This window comes from Mesocricetus auratus, unplaced genomic scaffold (assembly GCF_017639785.1).
Source record: "Mesocricetus auratus isolate SY011 unplaced genomic scaffold, BCM_Maur_2.0 Super-Scaffold_100008, whole genome shotgun sequence".
Lineage (NCBI taxonomy): Eukaryota > Metazoa > Chordata > Mammalia > Rodentia > Cricetidae > Mesocricetus > Mesocricetus auratus.
In genome coordinates this window covers 85,869,846-85,892,451 of record NW_024429192.1, presented here as the reverse complement: position 1 = coordinate 85,892,451, position 22,606 = coordinate 85,869,846, and the positions used below count along the sequence as shown (strand labels likewise).

Here is a 22,606-nt window from a genome sequence, read left to right as displayed (position 1 = left end):
GAAATTGATTTTCTTTTAATAACATTTCCATGCACAGGCAGATGCCTTCCTGAGTTGTTCCTATCTACCAGTGTGGACCGGTTCTCTAAAATAGGCAAGACAGCTCCCAAGGCATGGCAGCTTTGTTTCCTTTTATTTTGAGATTTTCTGAAGTTGACATTAAAATTAGCTAATAAAATGTATTCTGGTAAAAACCTCTATTATTCTGTCTTGGGACTTTGACTGACGACTAGTATATGTGACCAGTTATCCCAGGAGTGCTGCACTGTCTCTCATAAAGCTTTATTTGCAGACACAGCTTAGGCCATTTGCCCCTGGTGCTATGCTGATGACATGGGTAGAATGTGAATGTGTCATTCCTGAGTCCTTAGCCTGTTATGTTGTTTCAGAGAGGATGTGCTCGTCCGTGTTTGACTGGCTGCTAAATGTCTAGATCTTCTCTTCTCTGCCTGTGTGCTTCAGAAATGAAATTGTCATTATTTTCCATTATGCCCTTGCTGTATCTTTCACTGTGTAGAGAATGGTCTCTGTGTGAACAACCGTAGTTTCTGTTTTATTTTCAGTACTTTTACATTGCTGCCATGAATTTCTTTTGTAGATTAAGTTTGCTGTCTGGTAAAATGTATTTGTTTATCTTGATAAAATCTGTAGGCAAACAGGCAGTTTTAGGTAAACACTAAAAGACATAATTGTTGAAAAACTTAATTGCTTGTAACATTTTAGGAACTAGGTCACAAAACCTGTAGCAAAATTATATATTCTACTTTTAGAAACATCATAAATGGGGCCTCTATTTTCTCTTAGAGTAGGCCCAGTTACTCAGAATAGAAGTTAATCTTCTTGAGCACATAGCTACTTTTATTTTTCTGAACCTCATTTCATTAGACACTCAGAAAAGTGTCACTAACTCTGTGATGTCTCTTTCTTCTGCTTGCTATACTCGGGATTCACCTCCCCAAGCACAGCCCTGCACTGACTGAAGCCTCCTTTATTCTCATTGAAAACAGTGAATTGAACAGTGAATTATAAAATAGCAACTTGAGTTAGTGACTACAACTTTCTATATTTTATTAAAATATGTTTGCCTTTGACTTGCATTGGTTTTAGTGTTTATCTAGATTTTGGTTCTGATGGACAGTAATTTGCTTTCCCTTTAAAAAACATTCATAAATTCCCAGAAGTTGCTACTGTTTGTCTGTTTCTCCAAATGTGCTGAGTACCTTCCTTTTCTAATCTGACGCCTTCACAGCCTGCAGTGTGGTGTTGTGCAGTTTCATCTGCCTTCCTCTTCTGACTTTAGAGCTGCCTGAATAAAAGCCCTGCCCAGCCCCGCCCCTGTGCCCTCTTCTAGAAGGCTACAGTTTCTATTGGTCACTGTGCACAGTTGCCTGGCTCAAGACTTGCCTTTCCTGTCACATGGCCACACAGTGAGCTCCATGTTGACAGAGACCTGTGGGTACTTCTCATTCCATGTTTCCAGTGTGTCTGTGATAGGTGCTGTAAAGAACTCATGAATGGATGATTAATGCTTACATTATTTTGGAAAGAAATCAATCGAATTAAATATATACTGTTTTAATGTTCTTTAGGTAATTGGAATCTTTTTTCCTTAAAAATTTTTTTTCAGTGCTGTGAATTGAACACTGTTCCCCACTGAGCAGTGTCCTATGCCCTAAAAAAATCCATTTCTTTCCAATTAACTTTTCTGATAGAAGAATGCATGTCTCTTAAACTTGCAGTTTTACATCTAGACTTAACTTTGAGGGTTGGAGCCACTGCCTCCTTCATGGTCCAAATAGAACCATTTTGTTAGTCATCTACAAGCCAAGGAATGAGAGGTGTTGGTGTCCCATGAGCTAATATTCATACAGATATTTTGTAAAGCTGTGCTGTGCAGCAGTGCAGTGGGGTAGCTACACATTGAGTGTTTAACTGCTCTTTTTCTACTCTAGGGGTCATTGAGGTGGCATAGTGGCTAAGGGTGCTTGCCACCAAGTTTGATGACTTTCATTCGATCTCTAGGCCCCATATAGTGGAGAGAGAACCAACTTCTGAAAGTCCGCCACGTGTGCCCTCACACATGCAAAAACAAAAATAAAATGATTTTTTTCCCAAAATCGTAAGGACTTTGGGAGGTGATTTTAATGGTATAGAGTAGATCATTAATGACTGCCTTGTAAATTGGCATTACATAAATGGCCTTGCAGTACTTCACTATGATCATGGCAGACATGACAATCAAAACTATTTACACTGACCCAGAATGGCTTCAGGATTCGATCCTTAATGGAGTGATTTGTTGTGCTACTTTTCTGGAAGCTATTGTAAGTCGGTAGGAATTGGCAGAGTGCTGAATCCTGCTTTCCAGCCTGGCATTGGATATTTTCTGATCATTTTCCTTTTTGAAAAAGAACAATGTAAAGGTTAATGAGTCAGTCATTCTTTAGACATGAGAGCTGTCGTTAGTGGAATACTTTTTTTCTTCCACTGCAGTTTATCATAACATTGGCTACCATTACTGATAACAGAAAGTGGGACTGTACATTGGGAGCACACCAGTTTATTCTGGAAGTGTTTCTGATGCCCATAGTTTTCTAGAAATGTTTACACATATGCACACACAAAATTATAGTACACGTGTGAGTGAGTTGTGTGTTCAGGTACACCTGACTGTGTGCAGGCAGAGGCCCAGGGGCAGGGGGATTGTCTTGTGTCTTCTGTTAGTCTTTGCCTTACTCCTTTGAGGCAGTCTCCCTCATCCCAATTTTTTTGGCCAGGCTGACAGTCAGAAAGACCCCACAGCTACTGGGGACACAAGCGTGCTATGAACCCATGCTTGGCTTGTGATAGGGGTGCTGGAGAACCCCTTGTTGTTCCTTGTCAGTTCCTTGTGGTTGCACAACCAACACTTTTAACCATGGAGCCATCTCCCCACCTACATCTTAACATCTTGAACATTACACTTGTTTCAACCATTCCATACAGTAAAAATATGGGAAGACAAACTTGTGAAAAGAGCAATAATGTTCTTAGTGGTTCCTGTGGTTGCACTAAGTAAGGGGGATTCTTAGGTGACTGTTCTTTTGAGAAAACACATACTGTACAGCCATATTCCTCAAAGAGAAGGGTGGACCAATGGGATAAGCACCTGTTTCCAAGGATTTAAATACAGACTTTTGTTTATAATTATTCATCTACCTTAAATGGTCCTGTTTCTGATTCAGATGGTGGTTTTAATTTTCTGAGTCTTCCAGGTTAGTTCTGATGCCCTGAAATCCAAGATTGTGTATGACTGTGTTGTGTATGTATGTGAGGCCATATGTTCATACAGTCAGATCATTGTGATGTGGGCTGACTTACTGTGCTGTAAGCTCTATTTCATAATCTGTGCACAGAAAAGTATATCAGAATCCTTGTACAAATTTTGGGAAAAGGGGATAAAGCAGAAATCTGAACTCAGATTTCCTGTCTGTCACCAGTTTTATGCTTTGAATTTTAAGGTGACTACTGTGAAACAATCATTTTCTCAGGATAGGGAAATCTCTTTAAAGGATAACTGCTGAGCCTGATTAGGAAAAGCACAGTATGCAAGATGCCTGGCCGGTACCTGCCGCATGAACAAGCAGTAACCACATGTGAGCTCTCAGAGTCTCCAAGGCTTTAGGTTGTCCTGCATCTGGCTCCTTGTGAACATGAGTAATGGGAATGGGAAAATGACTTCTTTATAAACTAGCTAGTTTGTCTCTTTCCTACCTCTGTCTTCCCTTTGTCCTGCGTATGTCCTGAGGAAGGTCAGTCCTATGCAATTCGCATGTGGCAGCTTTCAGCTCTGTGCTAAGGAAGATTGATGCCTTCTTTCTGTTAATTTTGCCTCTATTAATAATTTCCCTCCTTTCTTATCTTCTAATATAATATAATTTTTAAACAAAATTAATCCAGTCTCCTCTTTAATATGTATTTCCTCTTGTATAGGTTTTAATTGTTAATATAATAATATATAATTAATATAATGTTAATCATAGTTTAGATGATTGATTTCAATTTGGGTAAATTGCAAGATCCCCTTCTATTTTTCCTTCTGTGTCTATAGAGTACAATTTTATTTAAAAGTTAACTTTTTCTTATAGAAGTTCTAGTATTCAGTGTCTATAGCTGTTATTGGTTTTATCTTTAAAGAATTAAAAAATTAAAACAATAAAATTCAATTTTTATATAGTCATATTTTGCAATGTTGAGTTCATTGCCTTGCATGTACTGATAAACACTCTAGGCAATTTTAACGTTGTCTTTCCTTAGTATCAGATGAATCTGATAATAGTTCTATAGTTTTCATTCATGAAATTTTAAAATCTCCCCTCTACTGTGTAACAGTCCTGACTGTCCTGGAACTTGCTTGGTAGATCAGGCTTGTCTCAAACTCACAGAGATCCACCTGCCTCCACCTCTCCAGTACTGGGATTAAAGGCGTGCACCATCACTCTAATTCTATCCAGAGATTTAAAATCTTTCCTCTTTAGCCTCCAGCAAATGGCTATCCGTTACCTTTAGGCCCCCATGTTGATGGCACAGTGAGCTGGGGTTGGGGCTACAGTTGGTTAGCAGGCTCAAGTAGGTAGTCTGTGGTTAGCTTTTGTCACACAGTGAAGGGAAACTAAAGCAAAGTTTTCATTGAATATGTGTAATCTCCTTCCAGTGTGCTCATTGAAAGCATCGCTTACCTTGAATACATGTGTCACTAAGGTGGTGCTGCTCTAACAGTATGACAGATTGGCACCTATCAAAAGGTTTTATATTTTTATTGAAGCATAAGCACTGTCAAGTTGACACCAAATGTAATTTTTAATCTCCTGTTTTATGTATTTAACTCATTTACATGCTCTTTTGCACTTTTGGGATTTTTTTATATTTTGTTGAGATGATGTGTGGATCTGATACAGGTTTCTTTTCCATGGACTTAGGCTATTGTTTGTCAGTCTTGAATTCCATTAAGTCTTGACTCACTTGGTCAGAGTTTCCATGCTGCCCTGCTGACACAGCAGCACAAGTCTTTGAAGAGGCTCCAGGAGGAGAGGGTCTGTCCTGGCTTCTCCTGTGGCTCTTGCTGCTGTGACCCGGATTAGCCATCTCCCCAGCTGTTTGAGTGCTTTTCTGATGGCTGGTTTTCAGCTTTCTCAAGATTTTTTTTTTCTGGCAACACTGCCTAGAGTTCTTGAGTGTCATCTGCTGTTTGGGGCTCATTTGGTTTTGTTTTGTCTTGTTTGCCCAGTATCTACAATTGTAACAAACTACATCCTTTCAAATTAGACTTCCTGTGAAAGCACAAAAAAAAAAAAAAATCAAAACAATTTGAAAATAGTGGTAAAACTTCATAGCACTCTAGGCTTAAGAAAAAAGTCAAGTGTGATTTTCGTGACAATAAGGCATGGCTTGTATGTGGGTGCTTTGGGGAAAGGAGGTGATGCAAACAAGAGAGGCAAGTAACTCTCAGCCACTTGAAACACTTCTAAAATTATGATTTGACACTTCCCTCTCCTGCAACAAAACAACTGTGTACATCTGCCCCCACAAGATTACTTTGAAGGATCACATTCATGCAAGTAAAAAGTTTTGGTGCTGTTATAGACTCATGATTTTATAGTCTTTATATATAAATGCAAGAAAACATGATAATATAATTTATTGAGTTTAGATACTATTAAGACTTTCTACTTAACCATTTATCATCAGTTTGAAATACTTTTCCCCCTATGAGGAATTAAAACATGAAAGTGTCCTCCTGCTGCCAGCAGATGTGCTCTTGATGGCCAGCACCATGACTAAGCCTGCTACCAAAGCAGTTTTGCTCCCAGGAAATTTGGCAGTGTCTGGAAAGAGGTCTTTATTACCGGGGCTTTAGGGGTGGGGTTGAACATCATTCAGCTGAAGGTAGTGTACATCCTACAGTGCTTGAAACAACCCTTTGATGAAGGTTTTCCCAGAACATAGCTTTAGACTGCATTTGAGACATCAGACTTTGCTTAAGAACGTGAATATAGAAGTAGGGCTATAGGACCAATTAAGTGGCTAGTAGGTAGTGTTTGCCTAGCATAAGTGCAGCCCTGGGTTAGAGCCCCAGCACCCCACACACTGGGTATGATGGTACACACCTGCCATTGAGGACTTGGGAGGTGGAGGCAGGAGGATCAGAAGTTCAAGCTTATCCTCAGCTACATGGGGATAGAGCTGCAGTGGATATTCCACTTTGACAGGATGCTTAACCCCACTGAAGCTGAATTTTGCTAATGGAAATAAAGGGTAACAATTTTCACCTTGTTATAGGCAATAGTTTTGGACATGTAGTAAGTAAACAGTATTATCTTTCCTGCTATCACCACCAATTAAAATATGTCAAAAGTTACTAAAATGATGAGGTTTGGTGAAGTCTTAAATAGATCCTAAAACTTGGGGTCTTCTTTACAATTTATTTGATAAGGTGTGCTTTTGGAAGACATTGTATTAATTACTTTTCATTTATTTTGTATTGACATGCTACTACTTTTTAAAGAACTATGTTCTCTTTCTATAATATGTGTTCCCTCATCTAAGGGCTTTCTCTAACATCTTTCTTTAATTTTTCTGAATCTAGAATATGAAATCTTAGGGATGCCAGTTGAATTCAAAACAGTACGAAATAAGAGATTAAAAGATCTGCAAGTGATAAACCTTATCTCATGATAAATAATAGCCTTTATGTAATGGCATGTTGCAGCAAGTGAGACCACTAGAAGGAAGCTTTTGCCTTCTGTGTATTTTCTAACCATATGTGTTTCATGAACACTTATTCTCACTGAGATGGTCTAAGGGACTAGTAGAGACACTGTGAAAATGTAGGGTGCTGCTAGCTCCTTAAGAGGACATTGTGTGTTTACCATGGGAACTCAGCCACTGAGGCTTATGGAGGCCTGGTCTGCCATGGCAATTATGGCGTTTCCTTTCCTCTTTAAATGGCCCCTGGTGGTTTTATTGACGCACTTTAGGGAGGATAGTCAGCTGGTGCAGTTCTTGTTTGAGTTTTCATGAGAATATTTATTGCCTGTGCTACCACAGATACTGTGAAAAACTGGCTAATAGTGGGAAGAAGAGTAGAAAGGAGCAAAGAACCAGGAGTCGAAGGCATTGTGATTCTGCCCTCGGAGTTTGCAGCCTAGTTGTGGAGGTTTAGTGTGCATGCATACTCAATTTGCACTCAGGATTTACAGGCCTAAATGTACGCCAGACCACGAGAGTCAGGTAGAAAAAGGACACTTAAGGTGCAGCCATTTTCGTTGACGATAATTACTCTTTGCACACAAATCTAGACTCACAACACTTTGAAGATGCAGACTTCATAGTAAGTTTTTTTTTATTTCAATAAGCACAGTTATATAAGTGCATGTGGCTAGTGTATAATGTCAGCATTGAAACTGTGGCAGAACATTGCTTCCACTCACTCTAGCACATTGGTTCTCAACCTGTGGGTCAAGACCCCTTTGGGGGTTGGTTACATATCTGATATCCTACATATCTGTAGCAACAAAAGAATTTGATTGGTCATCACATCATAAGGAACTGTATTAAAGGCTCACAACATTAAGAAGGTTGAGAGAAGCACTGGTCTAGCATTAAAAAAATCCTTTCTCCGCTGTTCTGACGAGTGGGAAGAAGTGCATTGGGAGACTCAGCCATCCTTGTCTGACTGACAGCAGCACAGAGACAGTGAACTTCCTTAATGTTCAGATTCTCTGATCCCACACACAGTGGTGCCTGACTGGGAGCGTTACATCTCTGGTCCGTTAGAGTACTTTGCACTTGGTTATCTGTCATCCTCCCTTTATCCGACTGAAGGAATGGAGTTTTGGTTATGAGGCAGAAAACAGGAATAAAATATGGAGAAAAGATAAATACAAAAACTTGTCTTTATAGTTTATTTGATGTCTGAAGGTGTGTCTTCAGAAAACATTTTTACTAATTGTTAGTCATTTGTAATTGATATGTCACTGTTTGAAGCAAAGACACCAAGCTGTTTTCTCTTTCTGTTGTATGTGTTCCCTCATTTGATGTTTTTCTCTAATGTCTTCTGTAATTTCTCTAAATCTAGAATATGAGTTTTAAAGGATAGTAGTTAGATTCAGAACAATCCCTTGTAGGAGGTTAAAAAGAATCTGCAACTGATACCTCTTCCCTGTAGTAACAGAATCCAGATTAAGTTATGAGAGTGACATGATCAGATCATTTATTATTTTACCTAAAAGATTTGAAGCCCTGGAAAATGGGAAATATTTGAAAAGATGTATATTCTAGAAAATACCTGTATGAACAGTTTTATCAGAAAACAAAATTAATCAGTGTCATAGACAAGAAAAGTTTATGGATTTCCTTCAGTCATCGGAGAAATTTGTGCCTGCATGTGTTGGTGAGCATATGCAAAGTGGACATGGGTATGTCTTTGTGTGTGTATAAATAGTTGTTCACGTGAGCACCACTCACCAAAGGAATCTTTGAAAGATTTTTACATAGTTTTATTATAGTTATTGGAAGATTTGATTTCTGACCGTTTCCCAGTAGCTGAAATCAGGGTCTTATCTATAGCAGGGAAGGCATTGTGTAGATTCATGGTAGGTACTGACCAACCTCTCTCTTGAGGAGGGAGTCATTGGCATAACAGTTTGTACAAACAGCTGGTGTTGAGCAGACAGGAATCATCCTTATCCCAACAGGCCTCCTGGATCCTGGAGACACTGTAGCAATCTAAGGATTCCATAGAAAAGTCCCTAAATTATGATGGCAGAATTATTTTCTTTCTAGAAAAACATCTTTTACTCTCTGGAAAATTAACAGCCACCATATAATAACAATTTAAATTGTTTTTCTTGTAGAAAATTACAAGTATTGTTAGAAGTGGAAGAGTTACTCGATGGACCCATGTCTGTCACCTACAGTTACAGCTGTCCATTGTCTCCTTTCCCCAATAATTGTTTTAATTTGCTATTTTAAGAAATCTAATCTGTTTATCACTTTTCCCTGAGTCATCATATAATCCATCCCCAACAAGTAAAGGTGTGTGTGACCTCTGCTTTGTTACTAGTCAGGAGAGTGGACTGCACACAGACTAGAGGTGTTGTCAGAGTGGCCACCCCATTACATTGGACAGCAATTGAGGGGTGGAGTTTCCACATCTGTGCCAACTCTTCTTTGCCCATCTTTGTGATGGTAGCCATCCTGGTGTGTTTGCAATGGTTTCTCCTCACATTCAGCATCTCTTCTTATGCTTCCTGCTTGGTGTACTTTTAGTGTTAAACAAGCAATGGATACTGTCTTAGGATTGCTATTGCTGTGATGAAACATGACCAAAAGCAAGTTTAGGATGAAAGAGTTTATTTCCATAGAACAGTTAGTTCATCATCAAAAGCAGTGAGGACAGGAACCTGGAGGCAGGAGCTGATTCAGAGGCCATGGAGGGGTGCTGCTTACTGGCTTGCTCCTCATGGCTGCCCAGCCTGTTGTCTTATAGAATTCGCAATGGACTGGGCCCTCCTGCATAGATCACTAATTAAGAAAATGCCCTACAGGCTTGCTTGCAGCCCAAACTTATAGAGGCATTTTCTCAGTTGAAGCTTCCTCTTTTTTGATGACTCTAGCCTGCCTCAAGTTGGTTTAAAAATAGGCAGTACAACTATTGATCTTACTTTTCAGTATGTTTTCAATGCTGTGTTTACTGTAATTTAAAATCTACCCAGCTCCTAAATTTAGTATATTACATTGGAAAGAATTGGTAATTGGGAAGATTTAGTCAGATCATTAAAATATCTGAAAAGGAAGTAGAATCTCAGTTTATAATTGTAATTCCAAGTCTAATCACAGCTGTCCTTGGTGTGGTAGGGAAGTGTCAGGACCCCCAGTGGGACCCTGAAAATCTGGTGAATCCTATGAAATAGTAGTTGTGCCCAACCTAGGACAGACATTTTCTACACTGGAACCACCTGTAGATGCTTGTATAAATAGCTGTAGTGCTCTATTATTTAGGGACTAGTGACGAGAAAAAAAAATGCCTGGGTATTCAATACAGATGACTTTTTTTTCCTGAATATTTTTGATCTACAGTTGGTTCATGGAGGTGTGACTAGCTAATCAGAACCGCTCATCCATGGTAACACACAGACTTAAGAACTGAGAGCCAACTTTAAAACTAGGACTACATTAGAGTTTTTACCTTTTGTAGTCTGGGTTTAAAGGACAAATTAAGAGAGACTTGGAAGTGGCGTTTTCTCTGCACAAAGGCCGTCTTGGGAGCTCTGTTTCTCATGATGAGCCAGCTCTGCCAGCATCTCCATTTGCAGCTGTCTTTAATTCTTCTCTTCTTTCGCTCTGTGCTTGGCTGTCATAAGAGCTGGGTAACAACTCATTTCCTTTGAATTCAAATGTTAAAGCTATTTCTTTTAGAAACAAACACCTATCCTAATTAACACCACTCACAAGGTATGCAGAAATGATCCTAGATACTGATGTTACATGCTTGCTAGAGACTTTGAACAGTTTGGGACAAGTTACTTAAGTGTGATTTGAAGATGCCAGCATGATCCACAAAGGATTATACACCACTTTCAGGGAGATCCGAGTATTCCGAAGCCAGGCCAGAAGGAGGTGGCACTCTAGTGTAAGGCTCACTCCTCACAGTGAGCATACCGTTTTGCTCTTGCACTTCCACGGTGGGAGCAGAGGTTGGGGGGCAGATTTCCAACTGAGCTGTTATTTGTTCCATCCAAGTCAGATCTCACATGGAGTGGTTCAGCTTCAATTACTGGCCTCCGTTGTCTGCTACGTAAGGGGCAGTCTACAAGTGATTGACACATCACCCCTGTGGTCTCCATAGACCCTTTGCTCCTTTTCACTTGGAGAACTGTCTTCACGTCTTCCCTTTTGCCTTCACTATAAAGTCTGCCTTTTACAGAAGTAGGAACAGCACTCTGATAGAGGCCTGTGTTCTCTTTATTCCCCTTTTGGAAACCATCTGCTGTCTCTGTTTGGCTTTACCTTAGGGTGAATGTTTTTAATGCTGCTAGATTTGTCTATAACAAGTATAGCTTATGATGCAGGGATCTTTAAGTGATAGTCTGAAGCAGTCACCTCCATTCTCCAGCACCAATGCCCATGCTGGGCATCACTCTTAGCTCAGGAAGCTCCCACAGATGCAGTTTTATGCTGTGTTTTCCCAAGGATGATATTTAACATTACAATATTGACATTGATGCATCCATTATTCAGTTGTTTCTGTCCGTGTTTGTGTCTTTCTTGAGCCCTTTTGCTGAATAATTTGTTATACTAACCCTGAGTATGTTTGGGTTTTATATTTTAATTAATGATAACAAATAAAACACCATTGTATTAAAGTCAGAATTCATGAGTGTTCCAGAGACATTAATTAATAAATGAGATCCTCAATATTAAGAGCCCATGAGGTCATAGCTATCTGGGGCACCACTAAGTGACAGTATCACTAGTCACAGGTTGATGCAAATTGTCTGCAAGCTGAATAGAACTGCAGAATTCAGACAGCATTAAACAATTGCTTTCTTCATAGCCAGACAGAATGTCTTCTTCATAAACAGGAGTGCTTGCTAGCACGTTGGAATAGTGAGTTGATAGACATAATGTAAAGAATTAGATGGCTTCTCAACTTTTTTTTCTTTCTGGAGCAACTGTCTTCTATTATCACTGTGGTCTTTGTCAGAGTTCGAATTCTAGAATGCATGTAGAATAGTGAATTTATTTATTTTTTACCTAATTATGCTTAAGAGCAAAATAGTAGAAAAAATTCTTTTCTTGGTGATTTCTAGTAGATTACTCTCTGCTTATACGTAGGTGTATGTTCCTGAGCTGTTGACACTGAATCTAGATGTAATCTGACATACCCTGGCGTGTTCTTGATTCATCCTTCCAGCCACAAGCTGTGGTGGTGCATGCCTTTAATCCCAGCCGGGGTCATACAGAAATCCTATCTTAAAAAAAAAAAAAAAAGGAAGGAAGATATCTTCTCTTTCCAGCAAATGACTGTATGGCTTATTTTTAAATGCGTTATTTTCCCTATTTTGAGCTAATAGCAAGATTCAGTCAAGAAACCATATGGTCAAAGGCACCTCATCTCGAATATCCATGGTAGATGTGATAATTATGTTTGGTGCTACCAGAAGTAAGTTTTTAATATTGAGTTTTCAAAGCTGATACTCTAAAAAAAGAGAAAAACTAAACTTATACTTTTCTAGATAACAAACCTTTTCTGATAATTCATTTCTGTGAGATTATCCTGTCTTCCTCATACACTTTAGCACCAAAGCTTGGAGCTATCACTTTCCCCACCCAATTTTCTCCTGTTCCCTATTCTCTAACTCTCAGATTCTGCTCACTTTTGGTCTCTGAGCACAGTCTGCTCTGTATATCACCAGTGTGCTCTGAAATTGTTTCGAACAATTATTCTGTCTTAGGGTTACTATTGCTGTGATAAAACACCATGACCAAAGCAGTCCAGGGAGGAAAGGGTTTATTTGACTTTTCCACATCACAGTTCATCATAGAAGGAAGTCAAGACAGGAACTCAAATAGGGCAGGATCCTGGAGGCAGGAGCAGAGGCCGTGGAGGGTGCTGATCACTGGCTTGCTTCTCATGACTTGCTCAGCCCACTTTCTTATAGAACCCAGGACCACTAGACCAGGGATAGCACCATCCACACACAATGTGCTGGGCCCTCCCACATGAATTACTAGTTAAGAAAATGCCCTATAGGTTTGCCTACAGCTGATGTTACAGTTGAAGCTCCCTCATGTCCAGTGCCTAGCTTGTGTCAAGTTGACATAAAACTAGGCAACACACAATCTTAAAAACTAATTTCTGGTAGTACCAAGTATAATTATCATATATATATAATTCATTGTGGCTACAGAAAGATTTTGGAGATGAGGTGCCTTTGACTGTGATGTTTCTTGACTAAATCTTGCTATTTGATGGCCCGGTATGGATCAATTGATTGGAAAGTAAGTGTAGGCACATTATATCTTGCTACAGTACCTGGTATCCTCTCTGTAGGATTATTGTATAACTTACTGTCTAACTTGAGGTATTTTAGGGATTTAAGGCAGGTCTGCTGATAGTAGGGAGTGTGTATACGCCTGGGATTAAGGTGAGCTCCCACTAACAGGCAAGCAAATGTTCTACCTCAGTCATAGCCATGGCAGCAGAACGTCCTTCTTAGAAGTAGGACTGTCAGAAATAGTGATACAAGATAAGCCAGTACATAGTAGTTGAAGGTCATTATCAAGCATTATATGCTGCACATAATTGTATGTATTGTGTTTTACTGATCAACACAGTGACTTGTTTACAGTGTACCATCACAATCATGAGGAATTTGCTGTGCTCTGACAGAGTGATGGCAGTACCTTACTTGTCAGTGATGGGACTTTCAGCTCCGTTATAATCGGCGGGTCTGCCATCACACATGTGATTGTCTCTGAACTACTTGTTGCATCATGGGTGACTGTTCCAAATAAGTGGCTTATCTTTCCTGTGCACTGTTATGAACATATGAGGAAATGGTTCAGACTTGATACTATAGTTTTATAATTAACTTTTAAATTGTAATAAAATACACGTAAGACAGAATTTAACAGTTTAACCATTTATTGTTATTTAAAACATTGTTAATGATTTTTAACATTCTTTTATGTTAATGTTAGTGATTTTAACCTTCTAAACAAACCTCTTTTTCAGTAAATAATCCTTTTTTTTCCTCTCAGAATCTATTCCTCTGAAGACTAGTTTTTAGTTTGTGTTGCAGATTAAAGAGGACTTTTGCCTCAGAACTTGTTTTCTCTCCTAAGAGAGAAAAAAGTGCAAACCCTCTGTATTACTGAGGAGGACTGGGGTCAGGTATTGAGGAAGTCCTAGGGGTTGGGGAGAGGGGCTTGGCCTTAGTTGAGGAGCACTGGAGCAGATCTCATCTAGGAGAAACCTAAGGTCTTTATTACACTTTGCTGTAGATGGCTGGCCTCTCGGGACAGTTCTCTGTCCCTTCCTGTCCAGACTTGAGGGATTCAGTTCTGAAAGTCCATGCTAAGTAACAGGTTCCAGCATCTAATGTAGATGCCGGCTTGGTGGTGATCTGAGTCCATAGAAAGAGACAGTCACCAAAGGGCAGACACCCCAAAGGGAATAGTTATCTATCACGATGATAGAACAAAGCCAAGACAGATTTAAGTGTGGCACCTGAAAGCTCTGTCCTGTGGCATGTTTCATGCCAGTATTTACCTGTAACTAGGTGGCTGGAGATGGACTGGAGAAAGTACAACATAAAGGTGTAGAAACATTTGGGGAATACTGTATAAGGAAAACCTCAATGCCAGTTGACAGTGTCTGCTTTCCTTCCCAGTGATTTCAAACTGACTTCTGCAAAAATTTGGACTGCTGTTTCTCCTAAGAGGAGGCAGGCAGAAGAAAGAGAGCTGTCCCCTTTCTAAAGTACATGACAGTGTAGGATGAGGGAGAAAGCCTCTCTCGTCCCCAGGGGCCTCTCTACTACTGTGCTATTGCCAACTTACTTTCTCCTGCCTTTGCTTACCTAGTTGTCAGGGACGGCTGTCCCAAATGAACAGCCTTCTCTTAGTGAGCTCTCAGTATAAGAGTCCTTTTAGAATCCCAGAGCAGGCACTTCAGTGTCACTCACACAGGTGACAGTGTATGTAAGAGCCTTGCATATTGAAATCAGTTTGAAGCAGCTAGTTGGTATCCTGTGTGCAGATTGTATAGGAATAGTCCATAGTCAGGCTGTAACACACTGCAAGAATTCACAAGCATTGAGGCTAGGAAGAGACAGTAAAATACATGAAGAGGAGGCATGAGAAGAATTAGGCTGTTGACACACTCCCAGCACTGGGGAGCTGTAGACAGGCAGGCTCGCTGACTGGTCAGGTAGCCCAGCCTGATTAGCAAGCACCAGGACAATGAGACCTGACCTACCTAAAAAAGGAGGAAGATTGTAGTGTCTTTCTCTGTCCAGCCAGCTCCCAAATAATGACACAAAGACTTCTTATTAATTATGAAAGCTCTGCCTATAGCTTAGACTTGTTCCTAACTAGTTCTTGTAGCTTAATGAATCCATTTATATTAATCTACATTCTGCCATGTGGCTCATGACAGTTACCTCTCCTCCTGCACATCCTGCTTGCACACCTCGATTATCTCCCGGAAGTGCTGCCTATGCTTCCTGCCTGACTATTGGCTGTTCAGCATTACATCTTCACACAGTGTACGTATGTCCCATAACAGGCTTTAACACATTGCAGAACCAGAACTTCTGTCCTGACCACCAACGTGCTCTCAACACTAGTTTCTCTCTCTCTCTCTCTCTCTCTCTCTCTCTCTCTCTCTCTCTCTCTCTCTCTCTCTCTCTCTCTCTCTCTCTCTCTCACACAGGAATAGAATTTTAATTTTACCAAGGTTCCCCAAATTTATTTCAAAATAAATATACATATAAAGTACTTAAAAGGAGAGTATTTTGTAGTAATGTTTAGTGACTTGCTAGTATGATTATAGTTATTACAATGTTCAGTAATGTATGATGTTAGCTAATTATAGCACTTACTATGTGACACATTAGATACTTTATATATCTTTACTGCATTTGATTCTAACCTTGTTTTCTTTGTTTGGTAATAGAAAAACCTACATATGAAAGCAAGTAAGCTAGCCACTGTTACCATCCATTCATCTTTATCACTTCATAGCTTCTTGTTTGTGTTATGATTGAATTTTTTAATCAATAAATAGTTGAGCAATTCAAGAAACATAAAATAATGTTTGGAACATGGTTCTAGAAGTACACAGTCAAGTAAATGGGGAGATGTAAAACTTTCTAGAGCAGTGGTTCTCGACCTTCCTAAGGCTGCGATCCTTTAATACAGTTCCTTGTGTGTGGTGACCCCCAACCATAAAACTATTTCCTTCCTACTTCATAACTGTAATTTTGTTACTGTTTTGAATTGTAAGTGTCTAATATGCACAGTATCTGCTATGCCACTCTGTGGGGGTTGTGATCCACAGGTTGAGAACCATTGTCCTAGAAGAACTTGTTAGCAACCTTTCTGATATTTTATCTCCACTTAGAATAGACAGATGAAACAGGGGCTCTCACTGAGTGTCCCACTTACAGGGTTTAATATGCAATGTATGTTTAGAATCTGTATCACATAAGGTGCTATCAAAGTGTAGAAGACCCAATCAACAGGTGTCAGTTTGGTTAGTCGTCACTCTGGGCCTTAGTCTACTAAAGGTGAGTGAGGTCATAGACAGGAACTTAGGTATATTTTGTGTAGCTTTAATGCGTTCATAGATGCCATGAGTAAATAAACTGCACAAATATTTTTGCTGCTCCTTTTCAAGGAGGAATATAAACACTTAATTGGCTTCTCCAGTTTCTCCTTGAAATTCTTTTCCACATTGTAGTTTTACTATTTCATCTGCAGTGATTAAGTTTTGAGGCTGGGCTACTTATGCCCTCCCCTCTCAAGCACACAGAAGCAGTTTGGTCATAGCCAGTGGAGTCTGGCAGAGATGTGCACTGAGATTTAGGTGTGTGCATGGGGTGGGGAATGCCAAGCATTCCAGTAAAGGACAGCCTGTGCCGAGGCTTTGAACAAAGTAGGACCTTGGCAGTTTCAAAGCCTGCAAGAAGATGCCTGTGCTTGAACAGGCAGAATGATTCTGAAGAATAAGAAGCAGGGCCACAGGGGACTGAGCACTGTGAGGCGCTGCCTCCAGCCACTCCCACAGCTGGGAAGTGGGGCTGTGGTCTCTCTCGATTTTGGCAGTGGGCAAGGTGTGGTGGTTAAACACAATGTGCTGTGCTCTGCATGGACGTGGCCCATGAATGCTTTGTCTTTGGTTTTTATTAAAACTCAACAAATCCTTATTGAGTATTTCTAATTTTGTATCTTAGACAGCCATCCTTCCCACTGTTGGCTTGTTTGTGTGTTTCTTGTCTTCAAGACTATGACATCAGGGTCTGCAGAGACTGCCCAGTGTTTAAGTACTGTATCACTGTTGGGTCCTTAGCACACATATCAGTTGAGGCACAGCTGTTATAACTAGAACTCCAGAATATCTCAAGTCTCTGACCTCCGTGGGTACAAGCACTTGTGTGCACATACCCACATAGACACTCAAGTAGATATAATTAAAAATAAGTCTTTTAATGAAAATTATGAAATCCTACTTTCATACCACATTTTTCATGATGTAAACACAAAGAACAGTGTGTTTCAGATATTTGAGTAAATGGATAATGAGTTTGTTAAATACATGTTTCTCATAGTTTAGTGCTATATAAGTATTTGGATAATTTTTTTATTTTAAATCAATCTTACATTCTTCCTCATTCTTTGTTGCTTTTATTGAAACATTAACAAAATTCAAAATCTGCCATTTATTAGCCTTCAGTTCTAGAAAAGGGAAAGCCACATATCTATTTTCAGTTTCCTATATTATCTTAGTACAAGTCTCTGATACAGGCTTGTCTCTTTTTTCTAAATTAAGTAGTTATTTTAATAAAATGTATACTTTAAAAATATTGTCATCTTCAAGTGAAAATAAGTGCATGTTAAATTCCTTGTATGTGTGTAGGAAGTTGGGCACTTGCATTATTTGTTGTTTGATTTTTCTTAAGATATCACCCAGGCTGGTCTCCACTCTCCTGCCTCCCCCTCCCAAGGGTAGGCAGGATAAAACTGTAGACACCACCACTATGCCTACCTGAAGAAGAGCCTTTTTATTTCGAAATGATTTAAAATTCAACATGCATGTGTGAGAAATAACAAATCCCAGATCTTACTAATGATAACATCTTACATAACTATAACATCACAATTGGAATTAGACATTGGTAAGATCCATGGGCTGTTCAAACTTGCTAATGTCATGGGGATGCAATAATTTAGTTTCCAGGACACTGCCACATCATGACACAGCAGTTGGGTCCACAGTTCCTCCTGGCCTGCTTCCATAGATAACAGCTCTCGCTTCCTCACAACTGCCCAAGACTGGCCTGCTCTCCACTTCCAACCCTGTCAGTTTAGAGTGTTTGTTGTAAGTGAACTCACACAGTGTAGACCCTTTGGGGTGGCGACCATCACTCAGTGAAATTCGCCTGAGCTGTATTGAGTGCTTTTAAAAGTGACTTGCTAAGAGGTCATCTAGGCCCTTTTCTACTCACCACTCGGTCATGGCCATTTATTTAAGAATGGTGGCAGGGTGGCACACATGGGACCTGGAGACACAGCACAGAGGCAGCTGTTTTTGCTGATCTTGTTACCCAAGGGAAACTTGGGGTCATAGGCCAGGCCTCACTGCTCGCCCCCCCCCCAGGGTTTCAATCAGGAAGTACAAATTCCTTTTCTGCTCAGCATGCTGGTCCCTTAGAGGGGTCGTCCACCTCCATAATTGTCTCTTTTCCAACGGTCCTCGTTCTAGTCAGTCTGTCTTTCATTCTTTCACTCCCCTAATTTTTCTGTCCTGTTCAACTTAAATTATGTGATTAAGTTCTAAATGAGGTGCCTCACATTTATGTTGTCTCAGAAAGAGGGCTGGTAGTCTGAAAGCCTGGGGCTCTTGTTCCGTTGGCCTTGCAGTGAGTGACCGTGGGCCCTGAATAGTCACCAGTGGTCACAGTCATCTTGCTTTGCTTTGCCTCAGTCATTAATTATTCATCTGGAGGCTCTGAATGTCACCTCTTGGGAACCCTAGTCTATTCTGCTCCATTCATACCAAGTCATTTTGTCCTGAGAGGCATGTTTAATCCATTGCTGTGTGGATGACCCTGTTACCTCCCTGGGTTGGTTGGTTGTATACAGGAACAGTTAACTGCTGGCCAGTCTGTGTGGCTGTGCCCATCTGAGTGATTGGAATTCAGCATTTTCCTCCGTTGGTGTTAACAACCCCAGACTAAACAAGGCAGGTTACACTTCTGATGAAGGACCAAGTAACTCACTGTCTTCATTTAGAAGCTAGGTCATAGGTCATATATGCGTATGGTAGCATAGAAGTGGCTTCACTTTGCAGAATATTCACTCAGCGACAACATATTGTAAGCTCTGAGGACTACCTATGCATCCACAGCACCACGCAGAAGTCATTATTCACCCCTGTGCTGCCTGCTGCAAGCACAGTTCAGTGTGCAGTCAGTAACTCTGAGGCATGGCTTCATGCCTTCCCTGTGACCTTTCCACTTTGCATCTCCATGAGAATTCTTAAAACCAACTGGCTAGACGCCCACCATGTGCCAGGCACTGCAGGTGCTTCAGGCAGTGAGTTACTTTATTCCACTCAGTACTTCCATTTGTTACCATTGTTGTCTCTAGTTTCCTTGAAGCAGCTTCCAGCAGTTTTAGCTATTTTTACTGTAAGACCGATAAATTCCTGGCCTTGGAGTTGTCATATTCTGTTGCTTCGCCATCCGAAGGATTTAGAAGGTTGAAAAACCATTCTTCTGTAGTCTGGAGCCACCTTCAGACTCCTCCAGTTTTAGGTGTTTTCTGGAGTGAGGCAGGGTACTAAGGATATGATGATGGCCTAGATGGCTAAGGAGGGGGTAGTAGGGCTGTGTAACTGAAATGTGTGTCTAACCATAAATGTCAAAGAAAAATAATTCTTCTTAAATGGTACCAAACACATGCAAAGGGCAGAAGTTTCTAGTATTGTGAATTGATAATAGATAATTGATGTTTTTTTGAACTGTGAAAAAGTGTATTATCTGCATATTGGTTAATGATGGTCCAAATTTTAAATGATAAGTGCTGAGAACATAGTGTGTATTTGTGGAGGAGAGGGTGTGTGTGCGCATGCGTGTTTCCTTCAGCCAGAATGTTTAATTTAGGCTCAGTGAAGAATCTTAAGAGAACACCAGTAGTGTCTTGTAACTTGGTGTTAAAATGTTACATTTCTATATTCATATAAGTATAGCTGTTTGGGTTTTTGTTGTTGTTGTTGTTTGTTTTTAAGCTCTGAAGAACAGTTTGTTCCCAGTAAAATTAAGACACAGATTTCCCATGTGTGCCCTCTCACATTTTAACAGCTCCCTCCAGGGTGGGAGGGGAGCAGTGACAGCTTTTTTGTTTTCCAATCTCAAGAATGTCTTCATAGGAAAATGCTGGGGATTAAACTAACAGTTTAAGTTTTGTACATGGATACCTGAGCTTGCCCGGTGAGACAGTTTCTGCATAGCACAGGTTCAGAGGACCCTTGTTTGGATGGATGGAGCCAGAGATGTTTCAGACTTGAAGCATTCCTCAGATTTGACTTGTTGAGTATCTCTAAGCTGAGAAGCCACAGTCAGAAATGAATGCAGAAAAACTTAGGTTAGGTGGATGTTCAGCATAAGCTTCTTTACAACAGTGAGACTCATTTCTCTTCCTGTAGTAAGGGTTTTAGTGTAATTTCATTTTAAAAGTAGCTCTAAATTCTTACTGATACATTAAGCTTTTCACTTGCTATATAGAGTTCTTTTTTCTCTTCTGTTGAGTTATCCATATAGTTACAGTCTATTTTGTCTGATAAGAATCCAATTGATTCTGCATTGTTGGTGAGTTTCCATTCTCAATTGTAGATATTCTGCAATTCCTAGCATATTTTCTGTGTGGTGAGGTGCCAGAGGTGCTGTTGCCATGGCTGATTAAAAAGGAAAATCAGCACAGTGCAGTATTGTGATATGCTGATGTGTTTATATTGACCATGGGGTCTAGAGGTTTTCTGATTGCTTTAATTTTTAAAAAGTACATAGTAATAGCTGAAGAGGAGAGAAAGTAACCTGGGCCTTGTCACAGTTTGCCCTGATACAGTGACAGTCGCTGGTCATATTTAAAGAAGCTGGACTAGATTGTCTAATGTACAGCTTGGGACCAGACCCAACTTTTTAGTAAGGTCTTTAAAAAAAAAGAATAAAGTGTGTGTGTGTGTGTGTGTGTGTGTGTGTGTGTGTGTGTGTCTGTCTGTCTGTCTGTCTGTCTGTCTGTCTGTCTGTCTGTCTGTCTGTCTGTCGTGGATATCAGGATGGAAACCTGGGTCCTCTGCCAGAGCAGTAAGTGCTCTTAACTGCTGAACCATCCATCTCCAACCCAACTAGTCTTTAAAACAGAGACCTGATGAAACCATCCGTGTATTTGTATCTTACAGGGAAATGAGTAGATACAGTGAATTTAGCAACAGCAATTTTTAAAAAGTTTATAGAAGATAAAAATTTAGAAGTGAACTTTTTGGAATATTTGCTTAGTTGGATGGAATTCATATTGACTCTCAACACAAAATCTAAGAGATGCAGAACAAATTGCTGGATTCTTCTTGTTTGCTTTTGTGTTTAGCAATAGGCTATATGGGCTGATGCAACTTTTATTAAGTTTTGAATTAAGGCAAATTATGTAATAGCGGTCATAATCTGCAGTTTAGTTGCCAACATTGTCATATATTCAAAACATAATGACTTTGGTTTTCTGTGCGTGTATATGTGTATGGGTGCACATGTGCCTGTGTGCGTGTCAAGGCCAGAGGTCAGTGTCAAGTGTCTTCCTATATCCTACTCCACCTTATTTTTTGAGACAGCTGACTCACCAGCAAACCAGGATCTGAACCTAGTCCTTATGCTTTCACAGCAAGCACTTTTATCAACCAATCTGTCTCCCCGGGCCCTATGAATTTGATTCTTTGACTCACACATGTATGTGTGGCACACTCATTATAAATAACAGAGTAAAAGTTACATGCCAATTCTCATTATAAAAACTGCTTTGAAAGAATTTAAGTAATGTGACAAGAAAGTAGTATGTGGTGGAAAGGCAGGGGGCGGGGTGGGGACATTTCAGCAGGAGGCTGAATAAGAAAAAAGTATAATGACTTAAATAATAATTAAAAATTTAAATGTAAAACACCAAATGGCATTGGCCCTCATAAGTGGAAACCTATGTGAACCATCTTGTTGTCAGTTGAGATGTCTATTCAGAGCATCACTGTCTACTTTCAGATTAATCTGCGCCTCATCTTGGTGAGTGGAAAGACGAAGGAGTTCCTCTTCTCTCCCAACGACTCTGCCTCTGACATTGCGAAGCATGTGTATGACAACTGGCCCATGGGTGAGTGTTTGGTTTGTTGTCCCCGTCTTGCTTCACACGTTTTGAGGAAGTACTGAGGGCATAAGATCAATGTTTGACAGGGTCACTGCCCTAGATTTTGCCTTTCTCACCACAGAGCAGCGAAGGAGCAAGGGATGTAGAGGCCACGTTTGCCTTAGTGCCAGTAGAGTGTGTTCAGTGTGTATCCACTTCCATACCAAAACACAGAAGGAAAGAGACTATCTTTACCATGGCAACAGGCTCTGTGAGCTCCTCTGTGTGGGACCTATTGAAAATGAAGCTTGAAACAGACTTGACCTACAGTTCATGTTGCTTGTGTTCTGTGAACAAGTTCAGAAAGAGTGAATTCTCTGCATTCTGCTTTCAGCTATACCACAGTGAATGCTTTGGGGGAGTGTGTGTGGTAGCTCCTCCCCTCTCTGCTACC

At 40.1% G+C, this 22,606-nt stretch overlaps 1 protein-coding gene across 1 annotated transcript in view; it reads left to right on the top strand.

The window, feature by feature from the left end:
* Positions 1-22,606, top strand: part of Ubl3 (ubiquitin like 3) — a 45,920-nt gene that overhangs the window by 17,788 nt on the left and 5,526 nt on the right. The window contains exon 2 of the mRNA XM_005083200.4: positions 22,071-22,179. Within this exon, the coding sequence (XP_005083257.2) occupies positions 22,071-22,179 (109 nt within the window). The remainder of the gene's footprint in view (positions 1-22,070; positions 22,180-22,606) is intronic.